This window comes from Sceloporus undulatus, chromosome 2 (genome assembly GCF_019175285.1).
Source record: "Sceloporus undulatus isolate JIND9_A2432 ecotype Alabama chromosome 2, SceUnd_v1.1, whole genome shotgun sequence".
Lineage (NCBI taxonomy): Eukaryota > Metazoa > Chordata > Lepidosauria > Squamata > Phrynosomatidae > Sceloporus > Sceloporus undulatus.
Window position 1 is genome coordinate 133,601,959 of NC_056523.1, and position 21,793 is coordinate 133,623,751.

A 21,793-nucleotide genomic window follows, 5' to 3' on the forward strand; every position below is an offset into this window, starting at 1 on the left:
AGGCAGTTTAACAGCTCTCTCTGAAGATTCTAAACTGCTTCAAGCATATATATATATATATATATATATATATATATATACACACATATATACATATATATCTTTATATGAACATATAATTATTTGTGTGTTCAATCCAAGTATTAATTTCCCTCATGTGGTAAGCAACGATGGCAGTTAAAGTAGAAGAATGGCACTACAACTGCGTAGTGTGGTAACAAGCAATGGCGGCAGTTACACGAAAGTGGTGCTTGAACTGCATAGTGTGGTAAGGAGCAATGGCAGTTAAATGAAAGTGGCGCTAGAACTGCGCAGTGTGGTAAGGAGCCATCGCAGTTCAACAAAAAATAGCGCTAGACCCGCGCAGTGTGGTAAGGAGCAATGACAAACTAAAATGGGGAGAAAAGGCACCCTCATCTTTCTGAACCCGAACCAACTCCTGTCTTTTCCCCTATTATTACAGCCCTCGCCAGCTGCCTACGCTGGGTCTCAGCCGCCATTTAGACGTCGCCCCAGCGTTGACCTTTGTGTGTGAATGTGATTGCTTTATTCCTAGGAGGACGAGTGTGCCACTGCCCACACGGTTCAATGAGGAGGGGCAGCAGCAGCACGTGTATCTGGAGCCTTTGTTTTTCTAGAGAACCGTTATAGGGAAAGAACTTCTAGGCCCATGTCGTCGCCCTGTGAGGCAGTGACCTTCGAGGCAGGCCGCTTTTCCCTCTGTTGAGGCTCGGCCGTTATTACAGTTGGGACTAGGCGTTTCTTTTGAAACCGTCCTTATTACAGTATTTGGTAAACGGATTAACTGAGAGGGCTGGGAGAGCTCTCTGGCGTCGTCAATGAGTATATCCAGAAGAGCGTTTTTTCCTTAACTGGTTCCATGGTGTAATGGTTAGCACTCTGGACTCTGAATCCAGCGATCCGAGTTCAAATCTCGGTGGAACCTGAAAGAAAATTACATTTTACCACAATTCCAGTCACTTTTTCTTTTTAAATGTTTTGAGGACGAAGAAAGCGAAGGCTCTGTTATTTCTTTTCCATTCTTACTTCAGCTTCATAAATAATAACTGGTGTTGTTGTTGTCGTTTCTTGTCAAGTTTCTTCAGAGGGGGTTGGCCATTGGCATCCCCTGAGGAAGCTGAGAGTGTGACTTGCCCAAGGTTTCCAGTGGGTTTCCATGGAGGAGCTAGGATTCGAACTCTGCTCTCCAGAGGCCTAACTTAGGTTTCATCATCATCATCATCATCATCATCATTTTGCTTAATTAAAGGAATAATTGGATCCCAACTAAGGCGGCGTCCACACTGCAGAAAATAGTCCAGTACAACACCACTTTACTGCCCTGGCTCAATGCTATGGAATTCTGGGAACTGTAGTTTTGTGAGACCAGAGTTTTCTGACAGAGAAGGCTAAATGTCTCACAAAACTACAGTTCCCAAAATTCCATAGCATTGAGCCAGGGCAGTTAAAGCAGTGTCAAACTGGACTATTTATGCAGTGTGTTTTGGACCTTAGGCTTCTGAGGCTCAGTGGTCCCCAAACTGTGCTCTTTTAAGGGAATTTTGGACTCCATCTCCCAGAATCCCTGGCTATTGGCCAACATGGCTGAGCCTTATGGGAGCTGAAGTCCAAAATCTCTTAAAGGGCACAGTTTGGGGATCACAGCATGGTTTTCAGGGAAGGAGGAAGATATCATTTTTCTTTTGCAGTGTCCTCCAAGACCTAGTAGCATAATCTGAAGCCTATGGCACCAAGAAAAGAGTTTTACCGGACAATAAATAAATAAAGTACAGAATCTCTTTTTCGAGTATTTACTTAATTGGGAGAAAGACGCCCCTCCCTCCCTCCCTCCGGGGACGTGCTAATAGAGGACTTTTCGGGCCTCAGAGCCGCCATGTGGTTCTATGGTGTAATGGTTAGCACTCTGGACTTTGAATCCAGCGATCCGAGTTCAAATCTCGGTAGAACCTGTTTGAAAAAGGGACATTTTGGAGGGAACGAAAAACTTCACCCACAATACAACATATATATTTTAGCTTCCTTATCCGGAGCTGGCAAAACTCTGGCTTGTATTAAGGAATAGTCTATGGGAACTCCCCCGTTTCACGGACAGGACTAAAATGGCTGCAGAAGAAGGTCTCAATACCTTCCCTATTTCATTAAATGAGGTTTTCTTTCTTTCTTTCTTTTTTGCTTTGACATAACCAGTTCTCACATGCAGTCAGAACACGTGTCTGCTTGAAGGCTTTCCTCTCTGTACGGCCTTTTAGCTCAAGGGCGTTTGTGAGACATTGAGCCTTCTCTGTCAGAGAGCTCTGATGCCACAACAAACTACAGTTCCCAGGATTCCCTAGCACTGAGCCAGGAAAGTTAAAGTGGTCTCAAGTTGGATTATTTTTGCAGTGTGTTTTGGATCTTTGGCCCACGTGGCCAAAGAGTGGCTTCTGCCAGCAGGGATACTCCTCCACACCATCTTAAGTCACAACAACAAAAACGTCTTGACAAAATCATCATCATCATCTATCCCACCTTCCTCCCAATATAGGGAGAATATAGGCCTTTGGCTCTTACATAATTTCTTCTTCTCCTGTATGATTTCTAACACCTTTGTTTGATGAAGATGCAAGTGAAGCTTTAAAAGCTTGCATAATGTATTTTGTGCATTTTTGGCTGGCCCCATGAAGGCATCATTGTTTTATGGAGTTTGGATGTCATTGGATTTTGCTGTATGGCCAAGACAGCCTTGATATGTTTTCTGATGAGACATACACTGGTAATGCCTCATCTTTTAGGTTTCATATTTGCTTATTCAACTTTGAGTGCTATGTGCTGAAAGGACCGTGAGACTCGAGGGTGGCTTGGATGATTCTAACTTTAATATTCAGTATCTTTACATTTAAGGATCTTATCTAGTTCCTTCATAGCTGCACTACCAAGTCCAAGGCTGTATCCACACTGCAGAAATAATCCAGTTTGACACCAGTTTACCTACCGTGGCTCAGTGCGGTGGATTTCTGGTAGTTTGTTGTGGCACCAGAGCTCTCTAACAGAGATGTCTCACAAAACTATAGCATGAAGCCATGGCAGTTAAAGTGGCGTCAAACTGGATCATTTCTGCAGTGTGGATGTGCCCTAGTCTTCTCATTTCTCCATTTTGATTTATGATAGAGACAAAGTATAAAAAAGTCTTTAACCATTTTGATATCATATGTTTTAAGTTATGTAAACCATCTCTGGTCATTATTTTTGTGCGTGTTTTTAAATATTCAGCTGTGGCCATCCTTCTGCCCTTTCTTCCTTAACTTTCCTCAATATAAACATTTCACATCGCGCTGTTTTCTATTGGTAATATGGTGCATTTGCATAGCTTGAATTGCTGTGTGAAAATTGGGAGGACATCCTCAATCAGGATTATCTATTACTAAGTATTAAAAATGTTTTAGCTTCTATTCTCCCAGCAATCTCATCACCGTATATGTAAGTAATGTGAACATGCCCGCCTAAGTCATCCTGACACTGCATCCAGCACTGAACATGTCCATCTCTTAAGTATCCAAAATTTGTAGAAGGTGGTGCATGTACAGTGAGATCTGCATGTAGAGCTTACCTGAGGGAGGTTCCTGTATTATCCTGCCACTTGATAAGGAAAATTGTCCAATACAAATCAAGGTGCAAATCATAAATCATCCTCACTGAAGCCAGGAGGTCTTGTCCCAAAGAAGCGCAGTTAACATCAGAACACCGTAAATTGCAGTGAGGTGTCACATAGAGTTGTATTCCCTGAGGCACCAAAATATCTTGGGGTTGGCTCTGGTGCTCAGATGGATAAATAAATAAATAAATAAATAAGCAAGCATACTTAGAAAAAAATTCTACAAAGTATTTTTTAATTATTGTTTAAGCATTCAAATTTGTACTGCACTAGAAACTGAGTACTGTAGCTGAATATTGTTCAGGTACAATCATATTGAAAAGGCAGAGCTGAATACAAATACTTGATATATCAGTCAAGGACTGCAGTCACTTGTGTGTACCGATATTAAGATTTTACAATCTCCTTTGGCTTGGAGGTTTTCCCAAAAAGTCCCATATTATTTATTGTTTCCTTTTAAAGACCTCAGGTGGATAGATAACATAGTATGAATATTTTTCCTACCAAACAATGCCTACCTGTAAGCAGTACCATTATTACAGCATATTCACATTAACTAGGCTCCACTCCTAATTCTATATTTAAGGACCACAAATCTCATGGATGCATTTGGGGTCCCAATCTTAGGCATATTTCCTTGGAAGTGGCATTCAACTCAGTAGGACTCCGACTTCCAAGTGACAAGAACTGGCACCAGCACTGGGCCATTTGCCAGGATCTGCACACATTGCCTCCTAACTCTACCCAAAACCAGCCCTTGCAGTTGCACTTCAACTCCCAGGCAGTACTCTTCACTCCCAAGTGGGCTTAACTGCTGGCACTACAACAGTGGCAAATGAGGCTGCATCTACACTGCAGAATTAATGCAGTTTGACCCAGCTTTAACTCAATGCTATGGAATTCTGGGATTTGTAGTTTTGCATAGTATTCAGCCTTCTCTGACAGAGAGCTCTGGTGCAACAACAAACTGCATATCCCAGGATTTCACAGCACTGAGCCATGCAAGTTAAAGGGGCGTCAAACTGCATTAATTCTGTTTCTTAGTTCCCAGAACAGTACAATATAGGCATTGCTTCTGGGCAACTCCGCTTTGAGAAGTGGCAAGTGGGAGTGTGTCAGCTGCCCTGGCCTTGTGCTCAAGCGGCTTACCTGATAGTAGCCAGGTTATGCCAACGAGTAAGCAACTTTTCAGGTACTCATTCCTACCAATATGAGGGGAAGCTGACTGTGGAAGCTGCAACAGGACAGGCCCACTTCTAGGGCTGTACAACTGGTAGTAGGAGCTGGAAAGGGGGTGGCTGGGGCTTGAGGCTTAACAATGGCAGCCTACCTTGGGCTGTTCCAAAAAAGTGGAGATGTGTGTCACATAAGCATGCCTAGGATTGGGTGGAATGTCTGTAAGACCGAGGTTTCAGAATATGATTATGCCAATAGACCTCATGGCTTTACAGAAACAATTCTCAATTGTTTAATCTTTACAAGCTTCTGAAAAACAAAGACAAAAGCACATGTACATCGGTACAAACACATAGACTTTTCACATCCCAACCTGTCCAGAAATAAAATTATTTCCAAAGGTTCAAATGAGAAATAAAATAGTGAAAGCTGGCTTTCCCAAAAAACATTGCCCCAGGCTTTGGTAATGTCAGTAACAGGATACAAAGCTGATGAAAAGATTTACTTCAAGCACAAGACAACTGATTTCCAGAAAACAGCAAGGTGTACCTGGTGGGCAGTTTAATGTTTTGTCATCGTTAATTAACAGTTGTGGTTAATAGACTGCACCCATATTTGCTTTTGCTGGACAGTTTTTGAAATAGATGACAATTGTGAAATCAAGTGCTTTGCAATCACAAAAGGAACTACATTCTAGTAAGGTTCAGTCTCATTTTGGATGAGAGAATCCTCTTCCCTGGGTAACTGAATTCAAGCGATGCTGTCTTTTAAGGGAGCATTTAAGTTATCAACTGTGTAAATAGATATGCATTGCTACTGTGTAGACAGCTATGTAGATAATGGAAAAGCATTGTTATACTAGTCGGTGAATCCTTGCCTTGATACTGTCCCAAATCTAACACATTTACATGCCTTATGGTTTACTGTTCCATGAATGGAAAGAATATATAAATATATGTATAGTTTTGCCTTGGTTCAGATTAATTTCAAGCTATCAAGAGCAAATCGGTATTATGGATTTCAGGTGTTTGGCAGCTCATCCCACTCTTACCTTTCAGGGGGCAGCCCCCTAACCAATTAGACACCTCACTAATTAGAAGATGCAACCAATATATGAAGGACAAGTAATGCTTTCAGTCTTGAGTGTGTAGCTCCATTTTGGTGGCATATTTTGCAGGTTCACTGATATTCTAGAAGTGGGACACACACACACACAATATACACCTTTTCCAGTTCTATAAGATTATGGATATGTAAAATAATAGCTTGGCTTGTTTTCATTTAGATGGACTCACCAGAGAGGCAAAGGCAGGGTTTGTCTAATTAGAGCTCCAAGCCAGAATGTCCAGTAGACATGATTCTTTTTCTTGTCTGATCTACAGATAGGTCCAGATTATGTATATCAGCACAAAAATTCTGTACTCTAAATGTAAAAGTTTAAATGGCCAGAATTTTTATTCAGCTCATCCCGTTTCAAATACTTCTGGAAAAGAGAACTGCACAGCTTTGTACATTTGGTTCTTGCCACCCTTCTCCTGGTACAGCACGGTGGTTTCAGGGTTTAAACCTTTGCCAGCAGTTACTTAAGTACACTGATGAGTCTTTTTGACAGAATTACACTTGGAAGCTTTCATTTTGACTCAGCAAAGGGCAGGCAACCCAATCCATGGGGGCTTGTCCTGATGTACTGTTTTGAGATCCCGGCTTGTAAAATTAAATTCCAGCTTTATACCAAGGACCTTTCCACACACACACAAAGCACATACAGCTAAAACCTATATACAAAACATCTGAACAAACTAAAAAAACAGAATTAAATTAATGAGACTGCCACCATATCATGAAGATACCAGAGGCTGTATATTAGTGCTTTTGATGGAATGTGGACCTCTTTCAGTATATTCTCACTGACATTTCTCCTACTACAGCTGTACAAGGAATATGGAAAACTTCTAGAGGACTAAGAAAATGCCATGCAGGGGCTCCCTTTTGATACAGCTCCATGTCCAGTTACCTCAGCTGCTCCAAGTACTTTTTCTGGCACAAGGGTGCATTACTTGCATACCTGTCTTAAGTTATTTTTCCTTTTTTTTTTTTACAAAGACAGAACTAAGTATGATATATACAGGCATATCTCAGATAACAAAGCCTCTGAGAAAGAAGCTCCTTTTTACAAAGTCTTTTTCTGCCCACTCCTTGGCTATGCTGCCACACAAATGCCCCCATATCCAGTGGCATAACAGTTCACTGTGGCACTGCTTCCTGTGCCATCTGAGCAAAACTTTCATTGCATCTGGAAACTGTCTCTATTACCATAAGAACCAGCATGAGAACTGAAGACCTTTAAAGAGAAGTGAAGCACCAATGCCCTCTAATCAGAGGTTTAAAATCTTACAGTGCAAATATGACAACCTTAAGATTCCCAGTTTGTTTGTTTTTTAACATGACAGTCACTTAAGAATACCACAAGGATGTGTAAATGTCATGGGAAAATCACAACAAAGCTTACCCGTATTTTCTTGTTAAGAGAGGAAAAGCACATGAAGGAGTAATTGGAGGAGCGGCTAAAGCAGTTCAACAAAACGTTTTTTAAAGACTTTGGGGCTGTCAGTACTGGACCAATAAATAAAACAGAAGAAATAAAAAAATCATTGCCCCTTTTGTTTAAGTTGAAAAAAATAGAACTTAAAATTATATTTGGTGGGCATAGTACATTAGATACTGCTGGTATACAGTTTCCAATAATTTCAGTGAGCCTGCACTGTTCCCATACACATACTAATGTTGCAAATGGGGAGATTGCACATTAGCTTGTAACTTTGCTCTTTGTAATTTGCCAGGCAGTCCTATGCATATCTGCTCAGCAAGTGCCAGTGAATTCAGTAAGCACTTGAGTATCTGTTTATAGGGATTGCAGACTTGGTCAAATATTAAGAAATCTCACTAGGAACCACTGGTGTGGTCCCAAAGTCTTGAGCCAAGACATTTGACAGATAGAAGGATCTGATCCATGTAGAATTTTCTGGCAAGATAAAAGCCTAGCAAACTCCTCCAAAGCTTCAGCAACCAGCAGAAGTGGGTAAAACCTAAAAGATTACATAGCAGTTTATCATTATGCAAGGAGGAGTAAAGTAATATTAACAGTAAAGTATATTAACTTCTGAGAATAGTGTGGTGTAGTGGTTTCAGTGTTGGATTACGACTCTGAGAACAGGGTTCACATTCCTGCTCGGCCATGGAAACCAATATGATGACCTTGGGCATATATCACAGTCTCAGAGAAGGTAAAGGTAAACCTCTCTGGGGGACTAAATACCCTAAAGGCACCAAATCCTATCTGATCCTGGAAGCTAAACAGGGTTAGTACTTGGATGGGAGGCCTCCAAGGAATACCAGGTGCTGTAGGCTATATTACAGAGAAAGGAATTGGCAAACCACCTGTATTTCTTGCCTAAGAAAACCCTATGGAATTCAAGGGGTCACAGGATGACAAGCTATTTGAAGGCACATATACACACAATCATATTAACTTCCAATTCATTCTTATCTTAGAGATTCTGGTTTCAGGTTGGCTGCCTCTGTTATCTGAACAACTTTTATCTGCATTCAACTTGCCCACCCCTGAAATGTTTGTGAAATGATCCTATTTTGTACCTACATCTATGTTGCCTTTCAATCATTCTGATTACTTTACTTCACCCAGAACTCGACAACTGAGCTATTGAAGATGTTGAAGATACGGTCTTCAACTTGGCTGAGAATGTCCAACTGTCTCACTGGAAGGTTAGGATCCCAACATTCTCAGGGAGAGAACAATAGGCTAGAAACAGAAAGCAAGAATAGGACACATTTCCCTCTTTCCCAAAGGAGCCAATTAAATTAAATTAAAGGAATAAAAAAGAAATTCACTACCAGCAGGTATCAGAGTTACAATCAAATCTGAGGAGTATCCCCTTAATATAGTAAAGTGGTATAGGTATGCTATGGTAGGAAGTTAGTGAGTTTGCTTTACCCCATTTTGGTATCTTATAATGTTTGGCAAAGATACAAAGTCTTGGATGAACAGTAAAATTAACAAAATGCCTTTTGGAGATCAGTGAAATCCATGGCACTACATTCTTGGCAGACTCACATACTTAGGTGGCCCAGATCAAAGCACATAGCAATATGCCCTGATTCTGTTATGATGCCTCCAGTCCCATCCTGGAAGTCTAGAGGCTCAGTGTGCCCAATAAAAGTCCTCAGATACACACAACATTGGACTCTGATTAAATAGACATGGTCCAAATATACAACACAACAATTTGATCAAGCAACAATCTAACTTTACAAAGTTCCAATTGTGAACAAAGGCAATTCCAGGTTTTTTTTTCCAAACACGGAATCCGTGCCCCAGTCAATAGTTGCATAGAACAGTTGCCAGTGCTGCATGTACAACAAACCTAATGTAAGTCTAGTGGTTGCATGGTCACCATTTGATATCCAAACTGTTGGCAACTGGTTTTTCTGAACTATACTTTGTATGCAATGACTGTTGGACTTTCACAGAATCCATCCCTTCCAACCATTCCTGGTAAAGCTTCTGCACGTGCCCATTGGTTTCTGGAAGTTGGACAGGAACTGCAGTGTACACATCCTCCATCTGCTTGAGCAGAGCCTTATCTGGTTTTCCATCTTCAGTCTGAGCCTGACCTTTCCCGTTTAAACACCCTAAATGTGGATGGTCAAGGTCAAAAAAGAGAAAATGAGTTTGCTTAGACAGAGAAACACAGAGCCAGATCACTGGCTGCTTTTCGTTGCCTATGTGTGTGGTTTGAAGCAAGAGTGTACCTTCCTTCCCCATGAACCTCTAGCATCCCTGCATGCTCCACACAATCTATTATGTTCAAATGGGGTCTACATGGTTAAAATCCAATGTGTACAGTACTAGAACACATTGCCTATCCCAGATAAAATCCCAAAATTCACCACACAGTTTGTGCTTACATGGACTGGATCTTATGCTTGCATACAAACCCTGTTTCAGGAAGAAAGGCATGTTCTCATGCTGTACTGTATTTATGGACCAGTTCAGAGATGGGAATTATTCAACCCAATCTCCTAAACAAAAAAACAGCTTCATTTATATACCGCTTCATACTGAACTAACAGTATCTAAGTGTCCAAGTGGTTTACAAACTGTAAGTTAATTGCCCCCAACAATCTGGGTACTCATTTTAGCGACCTCAGAAGGATGCAAGCCTGAGTTGAGCTTGAGTCCTTTCGCTGGTATTGAACTCACAACCTCTTCTGGTGAGCTTATCCACCCGACCTGTTGTAATATCATCATTATATCACTGGACAAATTTTGCATTACCACTCAATGGACCTAGTTCTATATTAACTGTACTATTTTATCAATGTATTTAAATGTATTTTAAATGTATTTTATTCTGATGTATTTTTAACTGGTTGTAATCCCGCCTCGATCCATTCAGGAGAGGTGGGAAAATATAAATAAACCATTATTATTATTATTATTATTATTATTATTATTATTATTATTATTATTATTATTGTTTTGAGTGAGTGGCTGCAGTACAGGCATTTAACCACTGCACCACCAAGGCTCCTACAGCAGGGATGGCTAACTTGTGGTCCTCCAGATGTTTTTTAAATTGTAGCTCCAATGATGCCTCACCACTGACTATGCTTGGAAAGGTTTTTGGGAGTTAAAGGTCAAAAATATCTTAAGTTCCAGGCTACTAAACTGTTGCCCATGCTGTTGGGAGACACTATGTTTTAGCAAATGGTACCAATTTAGTATTGCCAATAATACAGAAAAAGCAAGATTTCCCTAGAAGAGTTTCTTTTCTCTGCCTCCTTTTCCTGTTCTGTTTCTAAACTTCTCAAGCTGATATCTTTTGCACTGACATTCAGTGCTGGAGTATTTCAGACCCTTTCCTTTAACATCAATGCACAAAACAAATTGCCAAATGTCTTGGGACCATGATGTCCAATGTCAAAGGAGCCCTCCCCTGTGTCCCTCCATTGGAAGCAATACTCGAGGACACGTGAGACGACCTTCTCAGCTATAACACTGCTCTGGAATGTCCTTCCCTTGGGAAACCTCATTGGTGCCAATGTCGGCCTCATTTCATTGCCAAGGTGAACTCATTGACAAGGGTTTGAGACTTTGGCTTTGATGACCTTCTTGGAAAAACCATCACCTATCAAAAACCAACAAAGGAAGGAATCAGAACCATTGTGTCTGCCTGCAACAAACAGATGGGCTAGACTTCCATCTCCAATCATTCTCAACCAGGATGGCCACTGATAGTCCAATTCATCTGGATGGCACAGCAGGTTGGCCTACTGCATGGCTATGTATAAGGGGCAAAACAGATCTCATGTTTAGTTGTTACCTCCAGGACAGGCTAAAACTTCCACAAAGTGGTAGGGACACTTTCCCTTTTTCAACTTCAGGACCATGTTTTGAATGTTTCGAAAGCCATAAGCTGCGGCAAAGCATAACACTGTCTCGCCATTCTTTTCTAGTGTGACTTCCTGGAAATCTTTGTTTCTGAAAAGACAAAGAAAGGAAAGAGAGAGTGACTTCTTCTGTGGGTTGCAATAACTTGAGGACAGCTGGAAAATACTCTGTTGGGTGTTTCATGAGAGAAAGAGTGATAAGAGTGGATAGATGTAGATGTACGTAATGGTTAGAATTGCTTTTCATCAACTGTCATTAACCACCATTTTGCACCACACACACTGTGATATATATATATTCTTAATAGCATTTATGTCCCCCTTATATCTGGAAAGGCTCTCAAAGAGAACAATTCAAAAGACACAGAATAAAAGGAAAATGGGAGGGAAAGGTAAAAGGAAAACCAGCAAATACAGGCACATGTTCTTAATGTTCATGTTTCTTAGTCTAATGGAACGGTTACTGGATAGAGTCACAATTGTTCTTTTTGACTACTCTCATGCATTTGCTATATGCTCCTCCTTCATGGTTCAGCTATCAGTTGATAGTGCACCTCTTCTCTGACATGAAATTGTGGAGGTATATGATCCTAGAGCTTTTAACATCCATTTTTAAATTAATGATATGCTCCATTTTTCTAGCAAATCAGGAACCTTTGATCCTAAGAACTACCTTTATCTCTATTGTTCACTGATACAATTCATGCACAATGTTTGAGCCACAAATGCAGAAGCGGTAGCATACTTGACTGCCTTCCCAGTTTTGAAATTCTTCTACTTAAAGTACATTGCAACTTGAGAAGTTTCTGGAGGTCATAAATCCTTCTAAGAATGTAGAGAGCAGAAATGAGCAAGGATTTATTAGAAGCTGTGCTTTATCTGAACATTGTTTTATAAATTATTTATTACTGACCTCGGAACCTCAAGGGTAAAGCTGGTGATACAGCCAACATACCTAAATATCAGACCAAGGTTGAAAAATATTGTTGCCTATCAACTTGTTTTCAGACTGTGCGTCTGACTTTTGGGATCTGAGCGAGTTTGTAGACAACTGGAAACTAAGGTTTTAGCCATTTATTCTTGTTCACAATTCTCAGTCCCCTATGCGTCATGTAACTTCTGAATTCCATACTGGAGAGAGTGATGCCTGGCCCTCCAGATGTTGCTAGACTTCAAGTTCTGTCATTATCTCTAGGCAGCAGTGGGGTAGTGGGAATTGCCGTCAAACAACTGGAGGGCCAGAAATTGCCTTACATGGTTGCTTAGCTGGATATTAAACAGAAGCAAAGTCAAACAATAACTACTACTATGACTCCATAATTGCAAAGGACTTGTCTTTCTTGTGCTTAAATAATTTATCCTTACTTGTAAAAGCATAATGCAAGAAGGGGGAGCTGTGTCCTCCAGATGTTCTTGGTCTAAAATTCCTGCATACCTTGTCATAGGCCACAGTGATTGGGGCTGAAGGGAAGTGCAGTCCAACAATATCTGGAGAACCATACAGGAAAGACTTCCCAAGTCCACATTTGGATGCACTTTGTTCTTGTACTTGAAGGAAGATACAGTAGAATCCTATTTTGAAATCAGGTGTGTGTACGTGGAGTTTGAAATACTAAAACTGTGGTCCATGTTTTGTTTTGTTTTTTATTGTATACAGACTCACATGAAGGGTTAAATGTCCCCATATTGCTTGTTCAACCAGGATACTCAGCCAACTAATATAGGTTGAATATCCCTTATACAGAATTCCAAAATCTGAAGTACTTCAAAATCCAAAACTTTTTGAGTTACAGGACAAGTAGTGTAGCAAGTACCTGTACTGTATTTGTGAGGCTGTAGAGAGATGCAAGATTTGTGAAATGGTGGGAATCTACTCTTCTTGCCATTTCACAGACCCCCCCCCCTCCAGCCCTTATGTCTCATTAAATAGATTAAGTTCCCAAGCATTTTGAGTAAGAAATGCTCAACTTGTATGTGAATTTCCTCCTTAAAGGCTTTGATTTTGACACTAAAAACTGAAGTTCTTAGCAACTGCTATTAAAACAGGCTACAAACAAGTCCATTTTAAACTGTACAATTTTATTATTAAATTAATTTAATAATTTTATGCACAAGGCCTTTGATTACATCATTTATATTTGTTTTAGTGCAGGGGATATCTTTTTTAAATTTATGATTGTTTTATCATCAGTATTCGAATGCTTTTAAGCTGGTTGTGTTTATTGTATGTACAGCATTTGTTAAAACTGTAATGGCCATTAGCTTGATGCAAATAAAATCTAAGCCCCCCCCCCTTGCCAATTTAATGGATGCAGATGAGGCAGATGTTTTCAGCTATATGGATTTAGGTGGTGCAGTACCTATTTTCTGAATGAATTTGATTTAGATAAAGAACTTACTTTAATACTTTGTACGTGAGTTCCTTCACTTCAGTATCAAACAGTTCCTTCGCAGCGTGTTTAAATATGTGCTCTAGGTAACCATCTGATCTTCTTCCATCATGCCGCATTAAATCACTCTCATTTATCCCACCAAACCTTATAAAATAAGGGAGTAGACAAGGAAGTGTAGGATTACTTTGTGCAAATGAAGAATCCTGTACAGAGCTTAGGTGGTCCGTATCTACAACCCAGTAAGTTATCAGTCAATTGGAAATCATGTATTAGTTAACCACATTAAACCAACAGAATTGAAAACCTATCAATAAACATGTATTTAAAGTGTGTGTGTGTGCATGTGCTGAGGATGACAGAAGTTTAGTTTCGCTGCTTAGTTCACTGTGGCTTATTCATTCATGTTTTTGCCACCACTATCCGTCAAGGGACCTGCATCATAACACAGGATATACAGTATACCAGCCTTCCCCAAGATCAACAGGGCCAGTCCTTAATAACTATGCTTGCTGAAGATGCTGAAAGCTGTAGTCTGAGACATCAGGAGGTCACCTGCTTGGGGAAGGTTGGCATACCCTAAAACAGTGAAGTGGCATTGGTGTTTAAAAACATTATACCTCACAGTAGCAAATGCTTTTCAGATGCCCCATTCTGCTGCCCAAACATGTCATATGGTCAAATTTCTTGAAAGAGGCATGTATTCATTTAGAAACTCCTATCAGGATTGGGGTTTCCTGTTCCATTACAGGGGTTAAATTAGCACAACAAACTAGGAAGATGTTACACATTTGGAAAAGTCTTCATTACTCAATGACACCTTGTACCATCTTGCAATATCTCATAATGAGGACTTTATGGGACATTCCATTGTAGGTGGAATCTGTTGCTATGACAGTTAAGCCACAGTTCGATGGGAAATGTATACTTCTGGCCAGTACACACAGGCCCACACTACCTACCAGCATAACAAGTCATTTGCCAGGGACTATGTGTCCTAGCAACATGTACTGGGGATGGAGCTTTGCCTGCCTCCCAATGTCTGGGGCCACTTGTGAGTCCTAACAGCAGTGCTAGTGCAGTCTCCACCCTTGCCCATGTGAATGGGCTAACATTCACATGCTGCTCTAAGAGGCAGCCATCATTGCTACATAGGTTTGCTTGCAAAAGTGAAATGCTTGGAAGCTTGCTCTTGGCCTACTACAATGACACTGTCAAATAAGCCTATTTGCAAGCAGAGTATGTGTGTGTGTGTGGGTGGGGAGATGACTGGTGGCTGCTCATTGTCCATTGTGCCTGCTTGTGAAATGACACAAAGAACACAAGGCGGAAGCTAGCAGCTAAAGCAGTACTCCTGGTAGGGAGCCTAAGTGACAAGAAGAGCTGAAGATCGGGCCTATGCTGAGTGAGGCAGCAAAGATAAACCTGGATACCTTGCTCCCTAGAGCGGACCTGTGAGTTCACAACTGTATTGTGCAATGGAGTGACACAGGCTGAAGAAGGCAATGTTGTCTTACGTCTTTCTCCTAAGATCACAAAATTAAATACTGTAGAAAAATAATAGGAAGCCATAATCATTATTGATATCCCATGCTTTCGCCCCTGTTCCTTTAAGATTCAAACTGCCAAAATGAACCCTTTTCACAACAGCTACTTACACAGTATCAAAGGCCACCTCTGCTACTTCTTTCAAAGACACATTTCTCTGCTCCATGACTTGGAAGACTTCACCTGCACAGAGAAAAATGAATTGCCATTCAGTACACAGAGAGGCCATAAGCATGAGGGAAGAAGGAGTGAGGTCTCTTCAGGCAAAAATACAGGAATGGTGAACCTGCACGCTACATCAGATGCTGCTGGGCTACACCTGATATCATATGCGATCACTGGCCATGCTGGTTGATGTCTAGTGTTAAACCTGAGCAACATCTTGAGGAGGCCATAGCATCCTGGCAGCAAAACTACCTCCCACACAATAGCACCTGTGATTTTAGAGCTGTTCTGCAGCATTACTTGATAAGAGAAAGGCCCTACTGTAGGGCTGGGGCATCTGTAGCCTTTCATATGTTGCTGGACTACATTTCCCATCTGCCATTGCTAATCTCCCTAATGGTATGGGATGATGGGAGTAGTAGTTTATTGACATAACAAGGTTGATAGGTTTCTCAGCCTGGTTCTAGTAGAAATGGCTAGTTAAATGTATCTAGGAAACTCACCAGGAGAGCATGAAGGCAAAACCCACCCACCTCCCAGCAGTCCAAATGGAGGTCCCATTTATGTATCATGGCTAACTGCCATTGATAGGTGTGTCCCTCATGAATCTTTCTAATCCCCTTCAAAAATACCTAAGCTAGTGACTATAAGCTTAGGATATGCACTGTGTAAGTTTTTCTTTCATCTGTCCTGAATCTACTGCAACTTGATTTTATGGGTACCCTGTCCCACAGCTGTACTGTTATGACATGGGATAGAAAATCTTTTCTTGGCACATAATATTTGATAAACACCTAAAATAGTGGTGGCCCCTCCAAATGTTCTGGACTAACCACAGGCCATTGTTATTTTTTCCAACTTATGGTGACCCTAAGGTAAACATATAATGTGGTTTTCTTGGCAAGATTTGTTTGGAGGGAGTTTGCCACTGTCTTCCTCTCAGGATGAGAGAATATGATTTGCCCAACAGGTTTCCATGAATAAAAGGGAATTCGAACCTTGGTTTCCAGAGTTGAAACTAAATGCTCAAACCACCACACCACATTGGCTCTCACCACTGTTCATGGCAGATGGAAATAATGGTGGTTTTAGACCAAAGTATCTGGAAAGCCAAATATTCTGCACCCCTACATTTGAATACTACTTAAGTATTTTTTTTCTATAAAAAGCCCCCAAAGCATCAACCTTTCCCACTAATGAAGTTGCTCCAAATGATCCTATGAACTACCCTTCCTTGGACTGTACCGTGCTCTAGAATGTTATTTTGAGATGGGGCAACAAGAACGGCACACAGAATTATATTCCATATTGGCTGACCATCCATTTATATAAAAGAATATGTGGCAGGTTCTCTTTTCTTCTCTTCCCCTTTTCCCTTCCATTCCTTTTGCTTCCTTTCTTTGGCAATCCCTGACTTAAGTGGGAATGTCTAGCATGCTGTTTATCATTTCCCACTACTACTGCACTCTACATGGATATCTTCATTGGGCTATCCAGCACAGCTGAAGGATCTCTTCTTCTTGAACAGTGACTAGCAGGTCAGATACCACCAGTGTGTATTCCTAGTTAAATAAATGTGCCCTAGCATACATTATACTTGTGCTGAATCTTGTTTCTCATGTTGTTTTGGGCTGTATTCATCTCCTGTTGTGCATTATCCTGTCCTTTTACACCAGGGTCAGCTGAACTATTTTTCTTTCTCACTAGGAATTCGATATACAAACAGTGGCAGCTGGTAGCTACTATATCTGTGAACAGTGACTCTGCTTTGGATTTTAATCTGAACTTTAAAGGACTTGCGCAATGAATTTATCTGGGGGATGGGGTTCAGCATTTTTGATAGCTAGATTTCAGACTAAACACCAGGACCAATTTACCACCCCACTCATGTAGAAATCATCAGCTGCCATTGCATAGAAGTGCTATTACACTGCCATGGAAGAAGACAGATCAAGTACATTTGATGTAATAAATGAAAAATCAGGGAATTTTTACTTTAAAGAAAGAAAAAAGGAACTAAGGGTGTGGTATCGTCAAAGTATGACATTTTTGGATTCCACTGGGTCCTGTGGCTATAGGGTCTGTGGGTCTACACTGCAGAAATAAAGTAGGATGACACTGCTTCAACTGCTGTGGTTCAGTGCTATGGAATTCTGGGATTTGGACTTCTCTGAGATATTTACCCTTCCCTGTCAGAGAGCTCTGGGGCCACAACAAACTACAAATCCCAGAATTCCATCGCACTTAGCCAGGGAAGTTAAAAGTAGTGTCAAACTGCTTTATTTCTGCAGTGTGGCAGCATCCTTGTTTTGCCCATCAAAATGGCCTGCTTAACACATTGGCTCATGTATCATGTTTCAAGAATTTATAGCTGAAAGTCATACTTCGAAGTATAAGAAACAAAAATGGGCACAGATGGGCCTTCCAGTGCTCAGGAGTAGGCAGCAGAGGGCAGTGTGATGGTTTGCTAGCAACACAAACTGTTGTTACTGCACAGCAGCTGGGGGGCGAGGGGATTCCTGAGTCTGTCTCTAAATGCAGACTAAATGGACCTGAATCAGCACTGAGTAGGCACATAGCAGCCAAATGGATAGATGTTCCTTCTGCTGACATCAGCAGCTCATATCTACACAGGAACAACTATCCAGTCAGCAAACATGCCCTTGCTGACTAAGAGGTGCCACTAGCCTGCACCAAGCCCTCCCAGCGATTAAAGGCAAGAGTAGGAATTCTTCTTCATCTTTCAGTCATTTTGCAGTGGCCACTGCCAGTTGCAGATAGTGCTAATCATGCCACCAGCTCTCCCAGGGAGCAAGTGTATCACCCAGGGGTAGGGATGGGGGAAAGAACAGGATGACAGCTGTACAGAGACTGATTGCACCCTTTGTTTGTATTTGAGCCCTCAGTTCTGAGTGAGTGTTCAAGATAAGCAGAGGCAAACTGCCTTAGTATATTTGTACAATTCACATTGCTGGGGAAAGAGTTATCCTTCAAAACATATCAGGAATAAAGAGCATGGTCTCCCTGACCCTTCATGCAATTCCCTTATTTGTTTCTTTCCTGGATATCTTTTATGACTGTTTGTTCCAGTCCACACAGCATTCACGCTGTCTCCACTGTGCTAACAAGGTAAATGTACACGTTCCAGGGACTTCAGGAAAACCTGAAATCTTCCCTGCTTACAGGTGGGCCTGACTTCTTGCATACCTGAAGTCCCAGGGGCAGCTTCTGCTGGCTGGACAGGAACAGAAAGCAAACCAGCAGAGCAAACGCAACAACAACACCCAAACAAAAACAAAAATCAAAGTAAGAAAGAGTATGCAGTAGCCTTCCTCTCTACCTCTGACCCCATGAAGCAAAATTCATCTTACCACAAATACCCAAGCTGACACTTTATGCAATATCCTTCAAGCTGCTTCATGGTACTATGATGAGTTCTCAGAGACATGACATTTGGGCACACACACACACACACACACAGAGTCAAATGTAAGGTTTTTTATGCACACAGATTGGAAAATTTATTTTTGGGGACCACAAATTCTAGAGGAACATTCACTCTCCTTTGTGGTTTGAACCTGACAGATCCCAAACAGACCCAATGGACCTTTAGTTCTGACAAAAATGATATCACAATATTTTAACAATGGGAGTACACCACAAGACACTTTATCCTACTCCTCACTCTCTCTCCTTGTCTCCCCAAACACCAAACTGTAGCTGTGAAGATGACCTTTTTTATATTACTTTTTGTTTTTCCATTATTTCCTGTGTAAAAATGAAAATAAAATTTGAATATGAGTCCAAATTTAAGTCCAAAAGGACTTAAGTTTAGAGAAGATGCTTACCAGATGTTAAAACACAATCAATGTCTTGAGAATGATACAAAGGGGTGTAAATGTCCTCTCTCAAGGCTTCTAGCTTCTTGTCATAGCAAGGTGCCACAATTATGTGGAAAATTTTATCAGGGGATAGATTCTGATAAAGGAAGAAAACATACAATTAACATATTGCAAGAGAAATTAAGAAGTAAATGCAGCAAAATGATGGTAGCCACTAGTGAGGAAAAGAAACCATATTAGTAGAATTTTGATTTTATTAGATTCTAGACTCTGAGAGGCTTTTCTTGATATTAACGTTTGCTTATTAACATGTAGTTTGAAAAAGACGACTTGCCCTCTCGACCCTTGCCCAACCTGGCTGGCTATCCAGGGGGGGAGAAAAAAATCATGGTGATGCTGAAAAACATAATTAATGCATCCCTCAGGGAAGGCTCCCTGACCACTCTTAAAAAAGCCTTCCCTGGACCCCCTGGATAGAAATAACTATAGACCAGTCTCGCTACTACCATTTCTGAGCAAGGTGATCGAGAGAGTGGTCACCAATCAACTACAAGCAGTCTTGGAGGAAACGGATTTTCTGGATCCATTTCAAACTGGATTCAGGACGGGATACAGAGTTGAGACTGCCATGGTCGCCTTAGTCGATGATCTCCATCTGGGCATCGACAGGGGAAGTGTGACCCTGCTGGTGCTCTTGGACCTCTCAGCAGCCTTTGATACCACTGACCACGGTATCCTTCTAGAATGCCTGAGAGAGTTGGGTATTGGAGGCACTGCATTGCAGTGGTTCCAGTTCTACCTCTTGGGCAGGTTCCAGATGGTGTCGCTTGGGGACAGTTGTTTGGCCAAGAAGGAGCTCAAATCAGGCGTCCCTCAAGGCGTGATTCTGTCCCCAATGCTGTTTAACATTTACATGAAGCTGCTAGGTAAGATCATCCGGAGACATGGGGCGGGGTGTTATCAGTACGCTGATGACACCCAAATATACTTCTCTATGTCTCAGACTGAAGCAGTGACTAAGGATGGCATGTCTCCTCTGAATGCCTGTCTTGGGGAGGTAAGGGACTGGGTGAGGGAAAACCGACTCAAGCTGAATCCAGGTAAGACAGAGGTACTTGCTATAGGAACCCCGAATCCAAGAACGGAGTTGTGTCAGCCAGTTCTGGATGGGATCACACTTCCCCTGAAGGATTCTGTTCGCAGTCTGGGGGTGTTCCTTGACTCGTCGCTCCAACTGACAGCTCAGGTGGATGCGACAGTCAGAAGCGCCTGTTGTCGGCTTCGTCTGATATGCCAACTGCGCCCCTTCCTGGAGCCGAAGGACCTGGAAACAGTAGTACATGCACTGGTAACCTCTCAACTGGACTTCTGTAATGTGCTCTACTTGGGGCTACCTTTGTGCCAAGTTCGGAAACTTCAGCTGGTACAAAATATGGCAGTCAGATTGATCACGGGAACTTCTAGGAATGACCATATAACACCGGTCTTGAAGTCCCTGCACTGGCTGCCTATTATTTTCCGGGCAAAGTACAAGGCGTTGGTGATTACCTTTAAAGCCTTACATGGCTTGGGCCCAGAGTACTTGACACCTTCTTCCCTATTGTCCATCCCGCACACTAAGGTCCTCTGGAAGAAATCTACTACATCCCCCAAAAATCTAGGCTAACATCAGTCTCCCAGAGGGCCTTTTCTATTACTGCTCCAAAACTATGGAACGACCTGCCGGAGGAGATCCGTCACATTCCCACTCTGACAGCTTTTAAGAAAGCACTCAAGACGGATCTCTTCTGGCAGGCCTTTCCAACTTAGTTACCCTCCCCAGATATAGAGATTTTTGTCCCCTCATCTGTCTATTCTTCCCCGCCTATCTTTCTGCCAATTTTTTAAATGTTTTTAATGTTTTTATACTATTTCTGTTTAATTCTGTTTTAGTACTGGGAATTAGGGGGGGGGTAGGTCTAGGGTTTGATTTTTTTAAAACTCTATTGTAATTTGATGTATTTTATTGTTGTAACCCACCTGGATTCTTTGTGATTGGGTGGGCTAAAAATAAATCTTTATTATTATATTATTATTAACTTTTTAGGTATTTTTAAAATACATTGGCTGCTTTAGAGACCAACTATGGGTCAAAGAAAACATGGTAATGGATTAATAAGACTACAGTCTTATGCACGTCTCCCTCGGTATCCATGGTAGAGAGATATATTGCAAAAAGAGACTTAAAGAAGGGCAGTATGAAAGCAAAATACATCTTGGTTCTTCGATGAAAGTATTAAATTCTAAACAAACTAAACAAATTTATTAGAAAGGAAAGATGCTGCACTGAAGTCAGCAGAACTCATTCCTGGGATGACATTATTAGGATCCGTGTGACAGTGCAGAGCATAGCTAATGCACAACCCAATGTTTACCAACATTTTCATGCCCTCAAAAGAAGGAACTCTACAACTGATTTTTCAGTGTGAAGGGCATGGAAATGGCCTTATTGCTAAAGCAACCAGACCAGTACAACCTGTCTTGTGTGCAAACCTAGGCAATAAAGCCTC

General features: G+C 41.3%; 1 protein-coding gene and 2 non-coding genes across 5 annotated transcripts in view; 2 read left to right on the top strand and 1 right to left on the bottom strand.

Moving 5' to 3' along the window:
- Nucleotides 1–874: 874 nt before the first annotated feature.
- Nucleotides 875–946, top strand: TRNAQ-CUG. Its single transcript has one exon. It is a non-coding gene; the product is annotated as a tRNA-Gln (tRNA).
- Nucleotides 947–1,898: 952 nt separating this feature from the next.
- TRNAQ-UUG lies at nucleotides 1,899–1,970 on the top strand. Its single transcript has one exon. It is a non-coding gene; the product is annotated as a tRNA-Gln (tRNA).
- A 1,900-nt stretch (nucleotides 1,971–3,870) lies between these two features.
- Nucleotides 3,871–21,793, bottom strand: part of NARF (nuclear prelamin A recognition factor) — a 42,958-nt gene continuing 25,035 nt past the window's right edge. For all 3 annotated transcript variants that reach the window (XM_042451601.1, XM_042451603.1, XM_042451602.1), the window contains 5 exons: nucleotides 19,251–19,380; nucleotides 15,348–15,420; nucleotides 13,699–13,836; nucleotides 11,233–11,390; nucleotides 3,871–9,538 (listed from right to left, as the gene is read on the bottom strand). In XM_042451601.1, coding sequence (XP_042307535.1) covers nucleotides 9,297–9,538; nucleotides 11,233–11,390; nucleotides 13,699–13,836; nucleotides 15,348–15,420; nucleotides 19,251–19,380 — 741 coding nt within the window. In that variant the 3' untranslated portion in view covers nucleotides 3,871–9,296. The remainder of the gene's footprint in view (nucleotides 9,539–11,232; nucleotides 11,391–13,698; nucleotides 13,837–15,347; nucleotides 15,421–19,250; nucleotides 19,381–21,793) is intronic.